Genomic DNA, 20011 nt, shown 5'->3' on the forward strand with positions numbered 1-20011 from the left:
CTGGTAAGAGCTCGGCATGACTGCCTGCCGGCCTGCCTGCCTGCCTGCCTGCCTGCCGGCCTGCAGGCCTGCCTGGAAGCGGCGGGTGGACGGTGGAACCGGGTTCACCGTGCAGCACCGTCTCACGTGCCGGTTGCCCTGCAGGCTACAGAGCGTCGCACTCCACTCCCATCCAGTGGTCGCAGCACTACGAACGGGAGGCCTACCGCCGCCAGACCCACGACAACGGCCTTAACTTCTTCAACTGGTTCTGTGGCCACCACCTTGCCGGGTCAGGCAGGATCGCTGAGGTGGGGCCCTGTGACAGACTGGGTCAGTGAGCTCGCTGGGTCCCCCAGCTGCTCCGGGTGGGGATGTGAGTCCCGCTCTCTCTTTCCTGCCAGCTCATCATGGATGACCTGTGGCCCAATGTCCTCAAGTACTACGAGAGGAAGAAGGCGCCGGGAGAGGGAAGCCACAGGAGGACAGGTGAGGAGCCGAGGGTGTGGGCGTGGAAAGGGGGGATCTCGGGGGACTTTGGCTGACACACTGAGGCTGCGGGTGGCCCTGACGGGGAGTGACCCCAGGTCAAGTTGGCATCATCCCCCTGAACCCGGGAGGCTGGGGAAGGGCCGTGCCAAAGGGCTCGTGCCTGGGGAAGCTCAAGACATTGGGAAAGGGCTCTGTCATTGCAATGAGCCGTGCCAGAGAAACAAAGCCAGCCGAGCCGCACCGCCTGTGCGAATGGTCCTGGCGGGGCCCTGAACCCCGTCCTCCGGTGCCCGAGTACCGCCAGACGTGTGGGCACGGCCAAGGTGTCCCTGCCGCCCTTGACACCGTGCGTAGGCGAAACTTTGCAACGAGGCGCTAGGCGGGGGTGGAATCACTGCAGCGATCCCCTCGGTCTCCATTGGCGTCCCCTCCGCCGCCCAAAAGGCACACAGAGAACCCTGGCCAGCATGCCGACATTAAGGAGCACGAGTTTGAATTCCGTGGGCGCGTGCGTGGAGGAAACCTAAAGGCAGAACCCCCCGTGCTCGGGGGGGGGGGGGGGCCCTGCGGGGGCCAGGAGAATCATAGCCATTGGAGCCAGGCCGAGAATCACTCGTGCGTCGGCCCCTTGGCCCAGAGACCATACAGACTTGTGTCATGGCCGCCTGGCTGTCTGTGTCTCTGCGTGTACCTGAGGCCCTGGGTGTTTCTGTCCCTGCCAGGGAGCTTCAAGATGCCGAGATGAATATGAGGCGACGGCACACTTGTCCACAGCCGTCGCACACATACAGATGGATGCCAGCGGTCAACACGGCTCTCCTGCAGAGGAGATCACTGAGGACGACGCTGTGGTGCTGACACGTCAGACACATGATGGGGCTCCAGGAGCCATGTAACTTTCATTAAAAGTTAGAAACACAAGATCCTGTGTGTGTTTGTGTTTGTGTGTATGCATCTCACTAATCAATCAATCAATCAATCAATCAATAAACAAACGAACGAGAATTTGAGTAAATAAAAATAACCAAGATGAGCTGGGCGTCTGAGTCCGTCTGCCTCTGAAGGAGACCCCAATTCTTTCCTTTCGGGACCCAGTGCCTGTACTGTTGCAACGGGGTGCACTACTTGTTTGGTGGCGGCCCGAGGCGTCCCATATGGTTCCAGTCAAGGAGGGGCAGGGAGCATAGAGGCCTCAGGGACTCAGCAGACCTCGCAGAGCGCACGAGGTCTGGCCCCCGATCCCCCTGAAGGTCCGCACACTCCACACCACCCTGGCTGTGTGGCTGAGGGTGGTGAGTGGCAGGAGAGCCTGTGGTGGATGGGGGACTGTGTCCGTGGGAGCCAGATCCTACCTGGCTCACTTAGGACTGCCTGCCCCATCGTGCAGGTCCAGGAGGGATACACAACCGCACAGCGTGGCGCAGGGGCCGGGGCACCGCCCAGTGAATGCGGGGCCCTCCCCCAGGCCTAGTAAGGAAGGGCTCCTGCATGGCCTGCCGCCTGCCTCCGGCCAGACTTCCTTGATTGATTGACTGACTGATTCATTGATTGATTGATTGATTCATTTTGCCATTCATTCATTCATTCATTCATTCATTTTTTGGTAGATGAGTGCTTCTATTTCCAACAACAGGGAAAGAGCAGGTAACCTGAACAGCCACCCTCTATAAAACATAAAAAAATGCAAGGCAGAATCAACCCAAACCCTTGAAATACATAGCTGAGACCACAAGGTACTGCATATGGTCGGGATGATTTTCAAAGTACAGACTTGTAAACGCAGTGCAGAAAGTTTCTGTACACCCTTCATCCGTCTCCCTCAGAGGTGAACATCTCCTGACCACGCTCCAATGATAAAAACGAAGAGACCCACATGTGTACACTAGGACTAAACTACAGACGGCACTCAGATTCCGCCAGGTTTTCCAAGGAAGGTGCTTCTTCCGCTGGACACCTGTGTGTGATAGCACATTACACTTAGTTGTCACATGGCTTTCGTTTCCGTGACACTTCTTTTGTCTTTCCTAATTGTTGAAGATGTTGACAATTTTGAAGAATACTAGCAACCGATAAGTGTAGACTGTCTCTCAGTTCACTTGTATCTGATGCTTTCTCGTGTGTAGATAGGAGTTGTGCTCTCTTTTTGGGCAAAAACGCCAGGGATGGGAAATTGATCACGTCATACCCTGCTCTGTGCCTCCCAGGCAGACAGCGTGGTCAGCTCTCAAGGCTCTGGACTGAGAAGTCTCCTGATTCTTCCTCCAACGTTCCTCCAACAACGGCACTCATGCCTGTCCCTCCCGCTGAATAGATTTTTTTACAAAATCTCTTCCTTTTCTCCAACAACAACACATTTTCACCAATGCCCTAAGTTTCAGTGCGCTATTTATCTTTCGGCCCAGACGGAAGGATGTTATTCAATATGGATAATAGGGGTCATGATCTGAGCCTTGCTCCGGCTCCTCTCGTGGTGGCTGCTGTTCCTTTGCTCCTGGTGTGTACCGTCAAGGGAACTTTCCACGGCAAGGACTCTGTCCAATGCTGTCTGTGATGCATCTTGTAAGGTCGAGGCGAGAAAAGCCCTCAAGATGTTTCAGACTTCCCCAGGTTTTGTGGTCATCATGGGATTCACTGTCTTGCAAGTGAACACTCCCCTGGATGAATTCTAGTCACCATCATCTGCCTGTTGTCCTCTCCAAGTAAGCCAGAGCTCCCGTCTTTTCCTCGGGCTTTAGGACGCGCGCGTGGTTGCCCTGCAACCTCAAATCCCTCACGAGTTAGTGACAAATTGTGAATTCAAAGGCTTTGTTTTCGGCTCTCCTTCTTAACTGCAAAGTGGGAGTGACACTCTTTCTGGCTCTTCACATCCTCAAGAGACCTCCTGGATGTAAAGGCTCCGGTGCCGGCAGGTGGTGCCCCAGGACGCAGTGGGCGGCACGCTCTCGGGGATCTCCTGGGCATCGTCTGGCAGATGTCGGCCAGGAAAATGGCCAGAGACACGGACGGGGGCTGGAGGACACCGACCCGACCTCCGCCGAGGCGGCTGCTCGGTCTCCTGGACTCCCTGGCTCAGGGCTAGTCGTGGGAGGGCGGGACCGCCCAGAGCCCCTCCCACCGCCTTGCCCCTGATTGGCAGGGCCTTCCTTGGGGCCAAGGTCCGGCACGTAACTCCACTCCCGGGGGTGGAGCTCCCGGTGAGTCAGGGCACAGGTGCCTGGCAGCAGGCGGCAGGCCAGGAGCCGCTCTGCGCCTGCGCCGCCTTCTCGCCCGCGCCTCCCGGCGGCGGCCCTAGGGGGCGTATTTCCGCCAGCCACGAGCCGGGCCACTGCGGGGACTCGCGGACTCGGACCTCCAGCGCCTTCCCTCACAGCGGCCCAGCTCCCTACAGGCCCGTGGCGGGGGGGGCGGGGGGGCGTTGGGAACCGGGCCGGGGCCCCATGGAGAGCGAGACGGGGTCCCGGGAAGCCGGGCTTGCCCCGGCATCCTGGCCCTGCTTCGTGCTGCAATGGAGACTTCAGGCAGCCGGGGCCCGCGGGGACGTAGGCACCCCGAGGGATGAGGGGACGCTGCAGTCCCTAGGCGTTGGGACCGTGCAGGAGCGTGTGCATGAAGCCAGCGCCGGGAGGGAGACCGAGCAGGCCCCGCTGCTTGTGGAGTTGGTGCTGGCGGTGGAAGACGCCATGGTGCTGGTCGAGGTCGTAGACGGGGCGGCGGCTGACAACCGTGAGGAGGCAGAGGAAGAGGGGCAGAGGGAGGGGGAGTCTCAGGCGGTGGGAGAGGAGGAGGAGTGTGAGCATGAGGAGGACTCGGGGGAGGAATCTGAGCAGGGCACGCAGTTTGAAGCGGACGACCAGGAGGCCGATGAGATGAAGACTGACCCCGAGGAATCTGATGAGGAGACCGGGACTGACGACGACGAGGAGACTGAAGACGACAGGCCTGAGGTGGACGATGACTCCGAGCAGGACGACGCCGAGGATGTGGCGATGGCTCACGAGGAAGAGGGGGAGGCTGAGGAGGAGGCCGTCATGTCTGAGACGGAGTACATGCTGGAGGAGGAGGCGAATCTTCAGGAAGAGGCACATAAGCCGGAGGAGGCCATGGAGGAGGGCCAGGGAGAGGAAGGCGCCAGGGAGCTGCAAGAGCAGCAGCAAGGGTCAGAGCATCCAGAGGCAGGGCCGAGTCCGTTGGAGTGCCCGCTGGAGGCTCTCGAGGCGCTGCGGGCAGACATGGAGCCCACCAATGGAAGAGGCAGGCGCTCCTTTGCTCCGTTCCAGCTCAGGCTGGGTCAGAGAAGGCACCATCGCCTGCAACAGCGAAGCGCCCACATGCAGGGCATCCGTGGCTTCTGGGCCAAGGCTGTATCCTTGCTGCTGTGGGGCAAGGACCCTAAGGTGACGCGGGTGGGGGGGAAGTGGGGGGCTGGGGGTGGGGGGGCCGGAGCCAAGCGGGCCGTGAGGAGGGCAGGGGCGCTGTGGGGTATGGGCATCCCTCGGACAGCATTGGTGAACGCTCCCCGCCCGTCCCGGGGTGGGAGTGGCGACGACGCTCATGCCCCGGTGATCGCCACAGCCTTGGGAGCCCGCTTGAGGGTGGGCTCCTCCTGGGCTGGATCGTCCCCAGAGGCAGCGAGTGTCAAGTGCGCGGGACGACATGCGGTCCGGGTCACACGTGGGAGTGGCAGCAGGGTCTCCGCACTGGCCGCGGCTCCCCGCAAAGCCCCTTTTCGCCTCGGCACACTGCTGCAGCCAGGGGGCTGCGTGTGCCCACCTCTGACCTGGTCGCCCAGAGCCAGGGACGTGCGCCGTCCCGGGAGCAGCCCACTGTGCCTTGCCGTGGGCCCACAGGCATGTGCGGTGGACGGGGTGCGGGGAGGGGCGTGTCTCGGGATACACAGCTCCCGTCCCGTGGCAGCGCGCACATGGGCAGCAGCCCGAGGCCCAGCGGGCCGTGCTCGGTGCAGCCTGTGCGGATGGCCCGGGAGCCGGCGGGAGGGCAGGGGCGCCAGGGCCACGCTGCTGTGCGGGCCTGCGGCGTTGTTGTAGCTCTCGCATCTCCAGCCCCGGAAGGCTCCTTGACCTAAAGTAGTTTGGGAACCACCCCCAGCTGTCAGCCGTGATCAGTGAGCAAGATCTGCGCATGCTTCGCTTCATGACGAACCTGAAGGTCAGGCCCAGGGCACGGAAGAGGGTCCTGGGTCGGGAGGCGAGAGGCTAGGACACGTGATTGGCGAGCTGAGGCTGCCAGGGGGAGGCCTCAGCACAGAGGTGTCACCACGCTCCCCGGGAACCCCCAACCCCGTCTCCGTGTCCCCCATTTGTCGGCAGGTGCAGGAAGTCACCTTTCCCAGTGCCTGCCGCAGGATCCTGCTGTTCTTTGGCAAGAACTCCTACTTCCAGAACGAAGTCCTCGTGAAGGAGTATGTCGTCAGTGCTGCTGGTAAGACAGCTCGGCATGACTGCCTGCCGGCCTGCCTGCCTGCCTGCCTGCCTGCCGGCCTGCAGGCCTGCCTGGAAGCGGCGGGTGGACGGTGGAACCGGGTTCACCGTGCAGCACCGTCTCACGTGCCGGTTGCCCTGCAGGCTACAGAGCGTCGCACTCCACTCCCATCCAGTGGTCGCAGCACTACGAACGGGAGGCCTACCGCCGCCAGACCCACGACAACGGCCTTAACTTCTTCAACTGGTTCTGTGGCCACCACCTTGCCGGGTCAGGCAGGATCGCTGAGGTGGGGCCCTGTGACAGACTGGGTCAGTGAGCTCGCTGGGTCCCCCAGCTGCTCCGGGTGGGGATGTGAGTCCCGCTCTCTCTTTCCTGCCAGCTCATCATGGATGACCTGTGGCCCAATGTCCTCAAGTACTACGAGAGGAAGAAGGCGCCGGGAGAGGGAAGCCACAGGAGGACAGGTGAGGAGCCGAGGGTGTGGGCGTGGAAAGGGGGGATCTCGGGGGACTTTGGCTGACACACTGAGGCTGCGGGTGGCCCTGACGGGGAGTGACCCCAGGTCAAGTTGGCATCATCCCCCTGAACCCGGGAGGCTGGGGAAGGGCCGTGCCAAAGGGCTCGTGCCTGGGGAAGCTCAAGACATTGGGAAAGGGCTCTGTCATTGCAATGAGCCGTGCCAGAGAAACAAAGCCAGCCGAGCCGCACCGCCTGTGCGAATGGTCCTGGCGGGGCCCTGAACCCCGTCCTCCGGTGCCCGAGTACCGCCAGACGTGTGGGCACGGCCAAGGTGTCCCTGCCGCCCTTGACACCGTGCGTAGGCGAAACTTTGCAACGAGGCGCTAGGCGGGGGTGGAATCACTGCAGCGATCCCCTCGGTCTCCATTGGCGTCCCCTCCGCCGCCCAAAAGGCACACAGAGAACCCTGGCCAGCATGCCGACATTAAGGAGCACGAGTTTGAATTCCGTGGGCGCGTGCGTGGAGGAAACCTAAAGGCAGAACCCCCCGTGCTCGGGGGGGGGGGGGGCGCTGCGGGGGCCAGGAGAATCATAGCCATTGGAGCCAGGCCGAGAATCACTCGTGCGTCGGCCCCTTGGCCCAGAGACCATACAGACTTGTGTCATGGCCGCCTGGCTGTCTGTGTCTCTGCGTGTACCTGAGGCCCTGGGTGTTTCTGTCCCTGCCAGGGAGCTTCAAGATGCCGAGATGAATATGAGGCGACGGCACACTTGTCCACAGCCGTCGCACACATACAGATGGATGCCAGCGGTCAACACGGCTCTCCTGCAGAGGAGATCACTGAGGACGACGCTGTGGTGCTGACACGTCGGACACATGATGGGGCTCCAGGAGCCATGTAACTTTCATTAAAAGTTAGAAACACAAGATCCTGTGTGTGTTTGTGTTTGTGTGTATGCATCTCACTAATCAATCAATCATTCAATCAATCAATAAACAAACGAACGAGAATTTGAGTAAATAAAAATAACCAAGATGAGCTGGGCGTCTGAGTCCGTCTGCCTCTGAAGGAGACCCCAATTCTTTCCTTTCGGGACCCAGTGCCTGTACTGTTGCAACGGGGTGCACTACTTGTTTGGTGGCGGCCCGAGGCGTCCCATATGGTTCCAGTCAAGGAGGGGCAGGGAGCATAGAGGCCTCAGGGACTCAGCAGACCTCGCAGAGCGCACGAGGTCTGGCCCCCGATCCCCCTGAAGGTCCGCACACTCCACACCACCCTGGCTGTGTGGCTGAGGGTGGTGAGTGGCAGGAGAGCCTGTGGTGGATGGGGGACTGTGTCCGTGGGAGCCAGATCCTACCTGGCTCACTTAGGACTGCCTGCCCCATCGTGCAGGTCCAGGAGGGATACACAACCGCACAGCGTGGCGCAGGGGCCGGGGCACCGCCCAGTGAATGCGGGGCCCTCCCCCAGGCCTAGTAAGGAAGGGCTCCTGCATGGCCTGCCGCCTGCCTCCGGCCAGACTTCCTCGATTGATTGACTGACTGATTCATTGATTGATTGATTGATTCATTTTTCCATTCATTCATTCATTCATTCATTCATTTTTTGGTAGATGAGTGCTTCTATTTCCAACAACAGAGAAAGAGCAGGTAACCTGAACAGCCACCCTCTATAAAACATAAAAAAATGCAAGGCAGAATCAACCCAAACCCTTGAAATACATAGCTGAGACCACAAGGTACTGCATATGGTCGGGATGATTTTCAAAGTACAGACTTGTAAACGCAGTGCAGAAAGTTTCTGTACACACTTCATCCGTCTCCCTCAGAGGTGAACATCTCCTGACCACGCTCCAATGATAAAAACGAAGAGACCCACATGTGTACACTAGGACTAAACTACAGACGGCACTCAGATTCCGCCAGGTTTTCCAAGGAAGGTGCTTCTTCCGCTGGACACCTGTGTGTGATAGCACATTACACTTAGTTGTCACATGGCTTTCGTTTCCGTGACACTTCTTTTGTCTTTCCTAATTGTTGAAGATGTTGACAATTTTGAAGAATACTAGCAACCGATAAGTGTAGACTGTCTCTCAGTTCACTTGTATCTGATGCTTTCTCGTGTGTAGATAGGAGTTGTGCTCTCTTTTTGGGCAAAAACGCCAGGGATGGGAAATTGATCACGTCATACCCTGCTCTGTGCCTCCCAGGCAGACAGCGTGGTCAGCTCTCAAGGCTCTGGACTGAGAAGTCTCCTGATTCTTCCTCCAACGTTCCTCCAACAACGGCACTCATGCCTGTCCCTCCCGCTGAATAGATTTTTTTACAAAATCTCTTCCTTTTCTCCAACAACAACACATTTTCACCAATGCCCTAAGTTTCAGTGCGCTATTTATCTTTCGGCCCAGACGGAAGGATGTTATTCAATATGGATAATAGGGGTCATGATCTGAGCCTTGCTCCGGCTCCTCTCGTGGTGGCTGCTGTTCCTTTGCTCCTGGTGTGTACCGTCAAGGGAACTTTCCACGGCAAGGACTCTGTCCAATGCTGTCTGTGATGCATCTTGTAAGGTCGAGGCGAGAAAAGCCCTCAAGATGTTTCAGACTTCCCCAGGTTTTGTGGTCATCATGGGATTCACTGTCTTGCAAGTGAACACTCCCCTGGATGAATTCTAGTCACCATCATCTGCCTGTTGTCCTCTCCAAGTAAGCCAGAGCTCCCGTCTTTTCCTCGGGCTTTAGGACGCGCGCGTGGTTGCCCTGCAACCTCAAATCCCTCACGAGTTAGTGACAAATTGTGAATTCAAAGGCTTTGTTTTCGGCTCTCCTTCTTAACTGCAAAGTGGGAGTGACACTCTTTCTGGCTCTTCACATCCTCAAGAGACCTCCTGGATGTAAAGGCTCCGGTGCCGGCAGGTGGTGCCCCAGGACGCAGTGGGCGGCACGCTCTCGGGGATCTCCTGGGCATCGTCTGGCAGATGTCGGCCAGGAAAATGGCCAGAGACACGGACGGGGGCTGGAGGACACCGACCCGACCTCCGCCGAGGCGGCTGCTCGGTCTCCTGGACTCCCTGGCTCAGGGCTAGTCGTGGGAGGGCGGGACCGCCCAGAGCCCCTCCCACCGCCTTGCCCCTGATTGGCAGGGCCTTCCTTGGGGCCAAGGTCCGGCACGTAACTCCACTCCCGGGGGTGGAGCTCCCGGTGAGTCAGGGCACAGGTGCCTGGCAGCAGGCGGCAGGCCAGGAGCCGCTCTGCGCCTGCGCCGCCTTCTCGCCCGCGCCTCCCGGCGGCGGCCCTAGGGGGCGTATTTCCGCCAGCCACGAGCCGGGCCACTGCGGGGACTCGCGGACTCGGACCTCCAGCGCCTTCCCTCACAGCGGCCCAGCTCCCTACAGGCCCGTGGCGGGGGGGGCGGGGGGGCGTTGGGAACCGGGCCGGGGCCCCATGGAGAGCGAGACGGGGTCCCGGGAAGCCGGGCTTGCCCCGGCATCCTGGCCCTGCTTCGTGCTGCAATGGAGACTTCAGGCAGCCGGGGCCCGCGGGGACGTAGGCACCCCGAGGGATGAGGGGACGCTGCAGTCCCTAGGCGTTGGGACCGTGCAGGAGCGTGTGCATGAAGCCAGCGCCGGGAGGGAGACCGAGCAGGCCCCGCTGCTTGTGGAGTTGGTGCTGGCGGTGGAAGACGCCATGGTGCTGGTCGAGGTCGTAGACGGGGCGGCGGCTGACAACCGTGAGGAGGCAGAGGAAGAGGGGCAGAGGGAGGGGGAGTCTCAGGCGGTGGGAGAGGAGGAGGAGTGTGAGCATGAGGAGGACTCGGGGGAGGAATCTGAGCAGGGCACGCAGTTTGAAGCGGACGACCAGGAGGCCGATGAGATGAAGACTGACCCCGAGGAATCTGATGAGGAGACCGGGACTGACGACGACGAGGAGACTGAAGACGACAGGCCTGAGGTGGACGATGACTCCGAGCAGGACGACGCCGAGGATGTGGCGATGGCTCACGAGGAAGAGGGGGAGGCTGAGGAGGAGGCCGTCATGTCTGAGACGGAGTACATGCTGGAGGAGGAGGCGAATCTTCAGGAAGAGGCACATAAGCCGGAGGAGGCCATGGAGGAGGGCCAGGGAGAGGAAGGCGCCAGGGAGCTGCAAGAGCAGCAGCAAGGGTCAGAGCATCCAGAGGCAGGGCCGAGTCCGTTGGAGTGCCCGCTGGAGGCTCTCGAGGCGCTGCGGGCAGACATGGAGCCCACCAATGGAAGAGGCAGGCGCTCCTTTGCTCCGTTCCAGCTCAGGCTGGGTCAGAGAAGGCACCATCGCCTGCAACAGCGAAGCGCCCACATGCAGGGCATCCGTGGCTTCTGGGCCAAGGCTGTATCCTTGCTGCTGTGGGGCAAGGACCCCAAGGTGACGCGGGTGGGGGGGACGTGGGGGGCTGGGGGTGGGGGGGCCGGAGCCAAGCGGGCCGTGAGGAGGGCAGGGGCGCTGTGGGGTATGGGCATCCCTCGGACAGCATTGGTGAACGCTCCCCGCCCGTCCCGGGGTGGGAGTGGCGACGACGCTCATGCCCCGGTGATCGCCACAGCCTTGGGAGCCCGCTTGAGGGTGGGCTCCTCCTGGGCTGGATCGTCCCCAGAGGCAGCGAGTGTCAAGTGCGCGGGACGACATGCGGTCCGGGTCACACGTGGGAGTGGCAGCAGGGTCTCCGCACTGGCCGCGGCTCCCCGCAAAGCCCCTTTTCGCCTCGGCACACTGCTGCAGCCAGGGGGCTGCGTGTGCCCACCTCTGACCTGGTCGCCCAGAGCCAGGGACGTGCGCCGTCCCGGGAGCAGCCCACTGTGCCTTGCCGTGGGGCCACAGGCATGTGCGGTGGACGGGGTGCGGGGAGGGGCGTGTCTCGGGATACACAGCTCCCGTCCCGTGGCAGCGCGCACATGGGCAGCAGCCCGAGGCCCAGCGGGCCGTGCTCGGTGCAGCCTGTGCGGATGGCCCGGGAGCCGGCGGGAGGGCAGGGGCGCCAGGGCCACGCTGCTGTGCGGGCCTGCGGCGTTGTTGTAGCTCTCGCATCTCCAGCCCCGGAAGGCTCCTTGACCTAAAGCAGTTTGGGAACCACCCCCAGCTGTCAGCCGTGATCAGTGAGCAAGATCTGCGCATGCTTCGCTTCATGACGAACCTGAAGGTCAGGCCCAGGGCGCGGAAGAGGGTCCTGGGTCGGGAGGCGAGAGGCTAGGACACGTGATTGGCGAGCTGAGGCTGCCAGGGGGAGGCCTCAGCACAGAGGTGTCACCACGCTCCCCGGGAACCCCCAACCCCGTCTCCGTGTCCCCCATTTGTCGGCAGGTGCAGGAAGTCACCTTTCCCAGTGCCTGCCGCAGGATCCTGCTGTTCTTTGGCAAGAACTCCTACTTCCAGAACGAAGTCCTCGTGAAGGAGTATGTCGTCAGTGCTGCTGGTAAGACAGCTCGGCATGACTGCCTGCCGGCCTGCCTGCCTGCCTGCCTGCCTGCCGGCCTGCAGGCCTGCCTGGAAGCGGCGGGTGGACGGTGGAACCGGGTTCACCGTGCAGCACCGTCTCACGTGCCGGTTGCCCTGCAGGCTACAGAGCGTCGCACTCCACTCCCATCCAGTGGTCGCAGCACTACGAACGGGAGGCCTACCGCCGCCAGACCCACGACAACGGCCTTAACTTCTTCAACTGGTTCTGTGGCCACCACCTTGCCGGGTCAGGCAGGATCGCTGAGGTGGGGCCCTGTGACAGACTGGGTCAGTGAGCTCGCTGGGTCCCCCAGCTGCTCCGGGTGGGGATGTGAGTCCCGCTCTCTCTTTCCTGCCAGCTCATCATGGATGACCTGTGGCCCAATGTCCTCAAGTACTACGAGAGGAAGAAGGCGCCGGGAGAGGGAAGCCACAGGAGGACAGGTGAGGAGCCGAGGGTGTGGGCGTGGAAAGGGGGGATCTCGGGGGACTTTGGCTGACACACTGAGGCTGCGGGTGGCCCTGACGGGGAGTGACCCCAGGTCAAGTTGGCATCATCCCCCTGAACCCGGGAGGCTGGGGAAGGGCCGTGCCAAAGGGCTCGTGCCTGGGGAAGCTCAAGACATTGGGAAAGGGCTCTGTCATTGCAATGAGCCGTGCCAGAGAAACAAAGCCAGCCGAGCCGCACCGCCTGTGCGAATGGTCCTGGCGGGGCCCTGAACCCCGTCCTCCGGTGCCCGAGTACCGCCAGACGTGTGGGCACGGCCAAGGTGTCCCTGCCGCCCTTGACACCGTGCGTAGGCGAAACTTTGCAACGAGGCGCTAGGCGGGGGTGGAATCACTGCAGCGATCCCCTCGGTCTCCATTGGCGTCCCCTCCGCCGCCCAAAAGGCACACAGAGAACCCTGGCCAGCATGCCGACATTAAGGAGCACGAGTTTGAATTCCGTGGGCGCGTGCGTGGAGGAAACCTAAAGGCAGAACCCCCCGTGCTCGGGGCGGGGGCGCTGCGGGGGCCAGGAGAATCATAGCCATTGGAGCCAGGCCGAGAATCACTCGTGCGTCGGCCCCTTGGCCCAGAGACCATACAGACTTGTGTCATGGCCGCCTGGCTGTCTGTGTCTCTGCGTGTACCTGAGGCCCTGGGTGTTTCTGTCCCTGCCAGGGAGCTTCAAGATGCCGAGATGAATATGAGGCGACGGCACACTTGTCCACAGCCGTCGCACACATACAGATGGATGCCAGCGGTCAACACGGCTCTCCTGCAGAGGAGATCACTGAGGACGACGCTGTGGTGCTGACACGTCAGACACATGATGGGGCTCCAGGAGCCATGTAACTTTCATTAAAAGTTAGAAACACAAGATCCTGTGTGTGTTTGTGTTTGTGTGTATGCATCTCACTAATCAATCAATCAATCAATCAATCAATAAACAAACGAACGAGAATTTGAGTAAATAAAAATAACCAAGATGAGCTGGGCGTCTGAGTCCGTCTGCCTCTGAAGGAGACCCCAATTCTTTCCTTTCGGGACCCAGTGCCTGTACTGTTGCAACGGGGTGCACTACTTGTTTGGTGGCGGCCCGAGGCGTCCCATATGGTTCCAGTCAAGGAGGGGCAGGGAGCATAGAGGCCTCAGGGACTCAGCAGACCTCGCAGAGCGCACGAGGTCTGGCCCCCGATCCCCCTGAAGGTCCGCACACTCCACACCACCCTGGCTGTGTGGCTGAGGGTGGTGAGTGGCAGGAGAGCCTGTGGTGGATGGGGGACTGTGTCCGTGGGAGCCAGATCCTACCTGGCTCACTTAGGACTGCCTGCCCCATCGTGCAGGTCCAGGAGGGATACACAACCGCACAGCGTGGCGCAGGGGCCGGGGCACCGCCCAGTGAATGCGGGGCCCTCCCCCAGGCCTAGTAAGGAAGGGCTCCTGCATGGCCTGCCGCCTGCCTCCGGCCAGACTTCCTCGATTGATTGACTGACTGATTCATTGATTGATTGATTGATTCATTTTTCCATTCATTCATTCATTCATTCATTCATTCATTTTTTGGTAGATGAGTGCTTCTATTTCCAACAACAGAGAAAGAGCAGGTAACCTGAACAGCCACCCTCTATAAAACATAAAAAAATGCAAGGCAGAATCAACCCAAACCCTTGAAATACATAGCTGAGACCACAAGGTACTGCATATGGTCGGGATGATTTTCAAAGTACAGACTTGTAAACGCAGTGCAGAAAGTTTCTGTACACCCTTCATCCGTCTCCCTCAGAGGTGAACATCTCCTGACCACGCTCCAATGATAAAAACGAAGAGACCCACATGTGTACACTAGGACTAAACTACAGACGGCACTCAGATTCCGCCAGGTTTTCCAAGGAAGGTGCTTCTTCCGCTGGACACCTGTGTGTGATAGCACATTACACTTAGTTGTCACATGGCTTTCGTTTCCGTGACACTTCTTTTGTCTTTCCTAATTGTTGAAGATGTTGACAATTTTGAAGAATACTAGCAACCGATAAGTGTAGACTGTCTCTCAGTTCACTTGTATCTGATGCTTTCTCGTGTGTAGATAGGAGTTGTGCTCTCTTTTTGGGCAAAAACGCCAGGGATGGGAAATTGATCACGTCATACCCTGCTCTGTGCCTCCCAGGCAGACAGCGTGGTCAGCTCTCAAGGCTCTGGACTGAGAAGTCTCCTGATTCTTCCTCCAACGTTCCTCCAACAACGGCACTCATGCCTGTCCCTCCCGCTGAATAGATTTTTTTACAAAATCTCTTCCTTTTCTCCAACAACAACACATTTTCACCAATGCCCTAAGTTTCAGTGCGCTATTTATCTTTCGGCCCAGACGGAAGGATGTTATTCAATATGGATAATAGGGGTCATGATCTGAGCCTTGCTCCGGCTCCTCTCGTGGTGGCTGCTGTTCCTTTGCTCCTGGTGTGTACCGTCAAGGGAACTTTCCACGGCAAGGACTCTGTCCAATGCTGTCTGTGATGCATCTTGTAAGGTCGAGGCGAGAAAAGCCCTCAAGATGTTTCAGACTTCCCCAGGTTTCGTGGTCATCATGGGATTCACTGTCTTGCAAGTGAACACTCCCCTGGATGAATTCTAGTCACCATCATCTGCCTGTTGTCCTCTCCAAGTAAGCCAGAGCTCCCGTCTTTTCCTCGGGCTTTAGGACGCGCGCGTGGTTGCCCTGCAACCTCAAATCCCTCACGAGTTAGTGACAAATTGTGAATTCAAAGGCTTTGTTTTCGGCTCTCCTTCTTAACTGCAAAGTGGGAGTGACACTCTTTCTGGCTCTTCACATCCTCAAGAGACCTCCTGGATGTAAAGGCTCCGGTGCCGGCAGGTGGTGCCCCAGGACGCAGTGGGCGGCACGCTCTCGGGGATCTCCTGGGCATCGTCTGGCAGATGTCGGCCAGGAAAATGGCCAGAGACACGGACGGGGGCTGGAGGACACCGACCCGACCTCCGCCGAGGCGGCTGCTCGGTCTCCTGGACTCCCTGGCTCAGGGCTAGTCGTGGGAGGGCGGGACCGCCCAGAGCCCCTCCCACCGCCTTGCCCCTGATTGGCAGGGCCTTCCTTGGGGCCAAGGTCCGGCAGGTAACTCCACTCCCGGGGGTGGAGCTCCCGGTGAGTCAGGGCACAGGTGCCTGGCAGCAGGCGGCAGGCCAGGAGCCGCTCTGCGCCTGCGCCGCCTTCTCGCCCGCGCCTCCCGGCGGCGGCCCTAGGGGGCGTATTTCCGCCAGCCACGAGCCGGGCCACTGCGGGGACTCGCGGACTCGGACCTCCAGCGCCTTCCCTCACAGCGGCCCAGCTCCCTACAGGCCCGTGGCGGGGGGGGCGGGGGGGCGTTGGGAACCGGGCCGGGGCCCCATGGAGAGCGAGACGGGGTCCCGGGAAGCCGGGCTTGCCCCGGCATCCTGGCCCTGCTTCGTGCTGCAATGGAGACTTCAGGCAGCCGGGGCCCGCGGGGACGTAGGCACCCCGAGGGATGAGGGGACGCTGCAGTCCCTAGGCGTTGGGACCGTGCAGGAGCGTGTGCATGAAGCCAGCGCCGGGAGGGAGACCGAGCAGGCCCCGCTGCTTGTGGAGTTGGTGCTGGCGGTGGAAGACGCCATGGTGCTGGTCGAGGTCGTAGACGGGGCGGCGGCTGACAACCGTGAGGAGGCAGAGGAAGAGGGGCAGAGGGAGGGGGAGTCTCAGGCGGTGGGAGAGGAGGAGGAGTGTGAGCATGAGGAGGACTCGGGGGAGGAATCTGAGCAGGGCACGCAGTTTGAAGCGGACGACCAGGAGGCCGATGAGATGAAGACTGACCCCGAGGAATCTGATGAGGAGACCGGGACTGACGACGACGAGGAGACTGAAGACGACAGGCCTGAGGTGGACGATGACTCCGAGCAGGACGACGCCGAGGATGTGGCGATGGCTCACGAGGAAGAGGGGGAGGCTGAGGAGGAGGCCGTCATGTCTGAGACGGAGTACATGCTGGAGGAGGAGGCGAATCTTCAGGAAGAGGCACATAAGCCGGAGGAGGCCATGGAGGAGGGCCAGGGAGAGGAAGGCGCCAGGGAGCTGCAAGAGCAGCAGCAAGGGTCAGAGCATCCAGAGGCAGGGCCGAGTCCGTTGGAGTGCCCGCTGGAGGCTCTCGAGGCGCTGCGGGCAGACATGGAGCCCACCAATGGAAGAGGCAGGCGCTCCTTTGCTCCGTTCCAGCTCAGGCTGGGTCAGAGAAGGCACCATCGCCTGCAACAGCGAAGCGCCCACATGCAGGGCATCCGTGGCTTCTGGGCCAAGGCTGTATCCTTGCTGCTGTGGGGCAAGGACCCCAAGGTGACGCGGGTGGGGGGGACGTGGGGGGCTGGGGGTGGGGGGGCCGGAGCCAAGCGGGCCGTGAGGAGGGCAGGGGCGCTGTGGGGTATGGGCATCCCTCGGACAGCATTGGTGAACGCTCCCCGCCCGTCCCGGGGTGGGAGTGGCGACGACGCTCATGCCCCGGTGATCGCCACAGCCTTGGGAGCCCGCTTGAGGGTGGGCTCCTCCTGGGCTGGATCGTCCCCAGAGGCAGCGAGTGTCAAGTGCGCGGGACGACATGCGGTCCGGGTCACACGTGGGAGTGGCAGCAGGGTCTCCGCACTGGCCGCGGCTCCCCGCAAAGCCCCTTTTCGCCTCGGCACACTGCTGCAGCCAGGGGGCTGCGTGTGCCCACCTCTGACCTGGTCGCCCAGAGCCAGGGACGTGCGCCGTCCCGGGAGCAGCCCACTGTGCCTTGCCGTGGGGCCACAGGCATGTGCGGTGGACGGGGTGCGGGGAGGGGCGTGTCTCGGGATACACAGCTCCCGTCCCGTGGCAGCGCGCACATGGGCAGCAGCCCGAGGCCCAGCGGGCCGTGCTCGGTGCAGCCTGTGCGGATGGCCCGGGAGCCGGCGGGAGGGCAGGGGCGCCAGGGCCACGCTGCTGTGCGGGCCTGCGGCGTTGTTGTAGCTCTCGCATCTCCAGCCCCGGAAGGCTCCTTGACCTAAAGCAGTTTGGGAACCACCCCCAGCTGTCAGCCGTGATCAGTGAGCAAGATCTGCGCATGCTTCGCTTCATGACGAACCTGAAGGTCAGGCCCAGGGCGCGGAAGAGGGTCCTGGGTCGGGAGGCGAGAGGCTAGGACACGTGATTGGCGAGCTGAGGCTGCCAGGGGGAGGCCTCAGCACAGAGGTGTCACCACGCTCCCCGGGAACCCCCAACCCCGTCTCCGTGTCCCCCATTTGTCGGCAGGTGCAGGAAGTCACCTTTCCCAGTGCCTGCCGCAGGATCCTGCTGTTCTTTGGCAAGAACTCCTACTTCCAGAACGAAGTCCTCGTGAAGGAGTATGTCGTCAGTGCTGCTGGTAAGACAGCTCGGCATGACTGCCTGCCGGCCTGCCTGCCTGCCTGCCTGCCTGCCGGCCTGCAGGCCTGCCTGGAAGCGGCGGGTGGACGGTGGAACCGGGTTCACCGTGCAGCACCGTCTCACGTGCCGGTTGCCCTGCAGGCTACAGAGCGTCGCACTCCACTCCCATCCAGTGGTCGCAGCACTACGAACGGGAGGCCTACCGCCGCCAGACCCACGACAACGGCCTTAACTTCTTCAACTGGTTCTGTGGCCACCACCTTGCCGGGTCAGGCAGGATCGCTGAGGTGGGGCCCTGTGACAGACTGGGTCAGTGAGCTCGCTGGGTCCCCCAGCTGCTCCGGGTGGGGATGTGAGTCCCGCTCTCTCTTTCCTGCCAGCTCATCATGGATGACCTGTGGCCCAATGTCCTCAAGTACTACGAGAGGAAGAAGGCGCCGGGAGAGGGAAGCCACAGGAGGACAGGTGAGGAGCCGAGGGTGTGGGCGTGGAAAGGGGGGATCTCGGGGGACTTTGGCTGACACACTGAGGCTGCGGGTGGCCCTGACGGGGAGTGACCCCAGGTCAAGTTGGCATCATCCCCCTGAACCCGGGAGGCTGGGGAAGGGCCGTGCCAAAGGGCTCGTGCCTGGGGAAGCTCAAGACATTGGGAAAGGGCTCTGTCATTGCAATGAGCCGTGCCAGAGAAACAAAGCCAGCCGAGCCGCACCGCCTGTGCGAATGGTCCTGGCGGGGCCCTGAACCCCGTCCTCCGGTGCCCGAGTACCGCCAGACGTGTGGGCACGGCCAAGGTGTCCCTGCCGCCCTTGACACCGTGCGTAGGCGAAACTTTGCAACGAGGCGCTAGGCGGGGGTGGAATCACTGCAGCGATCCCCTCGGTCTCCATTGGCGTCCCCTCCGCCGCCCAAAAGGCACACAGAGAACCCTGGCCAGCATGCCGACATTAAGGAGCACGAGTTTGAATTCCGTGGGCGCGTGCGTGGAGGAAACCTAAAGGCAGAACCCCCCGTGCTCGGGGCGGGGGCGCTGCGGGGGCCAGGAGAAGCATAGCCATTGGAGCCAGGCCGAGAATCACTCGTGCGTCGGCCCCTTGGCCCAGAGACCATACAGACTTGTGTCATGGCCGCCTGGCTGTCTGTGTCTCTGCGTGTACCTGAGGCCCTGGGTGTTTCTGTCCCTGCCAGGGAGCTTCAAGATGCCGAGATGAATATGAGGCGACGGCACACTTGTCCACAGCCGTCGCACACATACAGATGGATGCCAGCGGTCAACACGGCTCTCCTGCAGAGGAGATCACTGAGGACGACGCTGTGGTGCTGACACGTCAGACACATGATGGGGCTCCAGGAGCCATGTAACTTTCATTAAAAGTTAGAAACACAAGATCCTGTGTGTGTTTGTGTTTGTGTGTATGCATCTCACTAATCAATCAATCAATCAATCAATAAACAAACGAACGAGAATTTGAGTAAATAAAAATAACCAAGATGAGCTGGGCGTCTGAGTCCGTCTGCCTCTGAAGGAGACCCCAATTCTTTCCTTTCGGGACCCAGTGCCTGTACTGTTGCAACGGGGTGCACTACTTGTTTGGTGGCGGCCCGAGGCGTCCCATATGGTTCCAGTCAAGGAGGGGCAGGGAGCATAGAGGCCTCAGGGACTCAGCAGACCTCGCAGAGCGCACGAGGTCTGGCCCCCGATCCCCCTGAAGGTCCGCACACTCCACACCACCCTGGCTGTGTGGCTGAGGGTGGTGAGTGGCAGGAGAGCCTGTGGTGGATGGGGGACTGTGTCCGTGGGAGCCAGATCCTACCTGGCTCACTTAGGACTGCCTGCCCCATCGTGCAGGTCCAGGAGGGATACACAACCGCACAGCGTGGCGCAGGGGCCGGGGCACCGCCCAGTGAATGCGGGGCCCTCCCCCAGGCCTAGTAAGGAAGGGCTCCTGCATGGCCTGCCGCCTGCCTCCGGCCAGACTTCCTCGATTGATTGACTGACTGATTCATTGATTGATTGATTGATTCATTTTGCCATTCATTCATTCATTCATTCATTCATTTTTTGGTAGATGAGTGCTTCTATTTCCAACAACAGAGAAAGAGCAGGTAACCTGAACAGCCACCCTCTATAAAACATAAAAAAATGCAAGGCAGAATCAACCCAAACCCTTGAAATACATAGCTGAGACCACAAGGTACTGCATATGGTCGGGATGATTTTCAAAGTACAGACTTGTAAACGCAGTGCAGAAAGTTTCTGTACACACTTCATCCGTCTCCCTCAGA

General features: G+C 60.7%; 3 protein-coding genes across 3 annotated transcripts; all 3 read left to right on the forward strand.

Moving 5' to 3' along the window:
- Positions 1-4345: 4345 nt before the first annotated feature.
- Positions 4346-7124, forward strand: LOC144309580 (testis-specific Y-encoded protein 3-like). Its single transcript, XM_077890661.1, has 6 exons — positions 4346-4832; positions 5560-5637; positions 5799-5910; positions 6054-6199; positions 6293-6377; positions 7102-7124. Exons 1-6 carry the CDS (start codon positions 4458-4460, stop codon positions 7122-7124), a joined length of 819 nt encoding a protein of 272 aa, XP_077746787.1. The 5' UTR covers positions 4346-4457.
- Positions 7125-10253: 3129 nt separating this feature from the next.
- On the forward strand, positions 10254-13028 carry LOC144309578 (testis-specific Y-encoded protein 3-like). Its single transcript, XM_077890659.1, has 6 exons — positions 10254-10740; positions 11468-11545; positions 11707-11818; positions 11962-12107; positions 12201-12285; positions 13006-13028. Exons 1-6 carry the CDS (start codon positions 10366-10368, stop codon positions 13026-13028), a joined length of 819 nt encoding a protein of 272 aa, XP_077746785.1. The 5' UTR covers positions 10254-10365.
- Positions 13029-16161: 3133 nt separating this feature from the next.
- LOC144309577 (testis-specific Y-encoded protein 3-like) lies at positions 16162-18936 on the forward strand. Its single transcript, XM_077890658.1, has 6 exons — positions 16162-16648; positions 17376-17453; positions 17615-17726; positions 17870-18015; positions 18109-18193; positions 18914-18936. Exons 1-6 carry the CDS (start codon positions 16274-16276, stop codon positions 18934-18936), a joined length of 819 nt encoding a protein of 272 aa, XP_077746784.1. The 5' UTR covers positions 16162-16273.
- Positions 18937-20011: the final 1075 nt, after the last annotated feature.

The sequence above is a fragment of the Canis aureus genome, unplaced genomic scaffold, assembly GCF_053574225.1.
Source record: "Canis aureus isolate CA01 unplaced genomic scaffold, VMU_Caureus_v.1.0 ptg000087l_RagTag, whole genome shotgun sequence".
In the NCBI taxonomy this organism is placed as follows: Eukaryota; Metazoa; Chordata; class Mammalia; order Carnivora; family Canidae; genus Canis; species Canis aureus.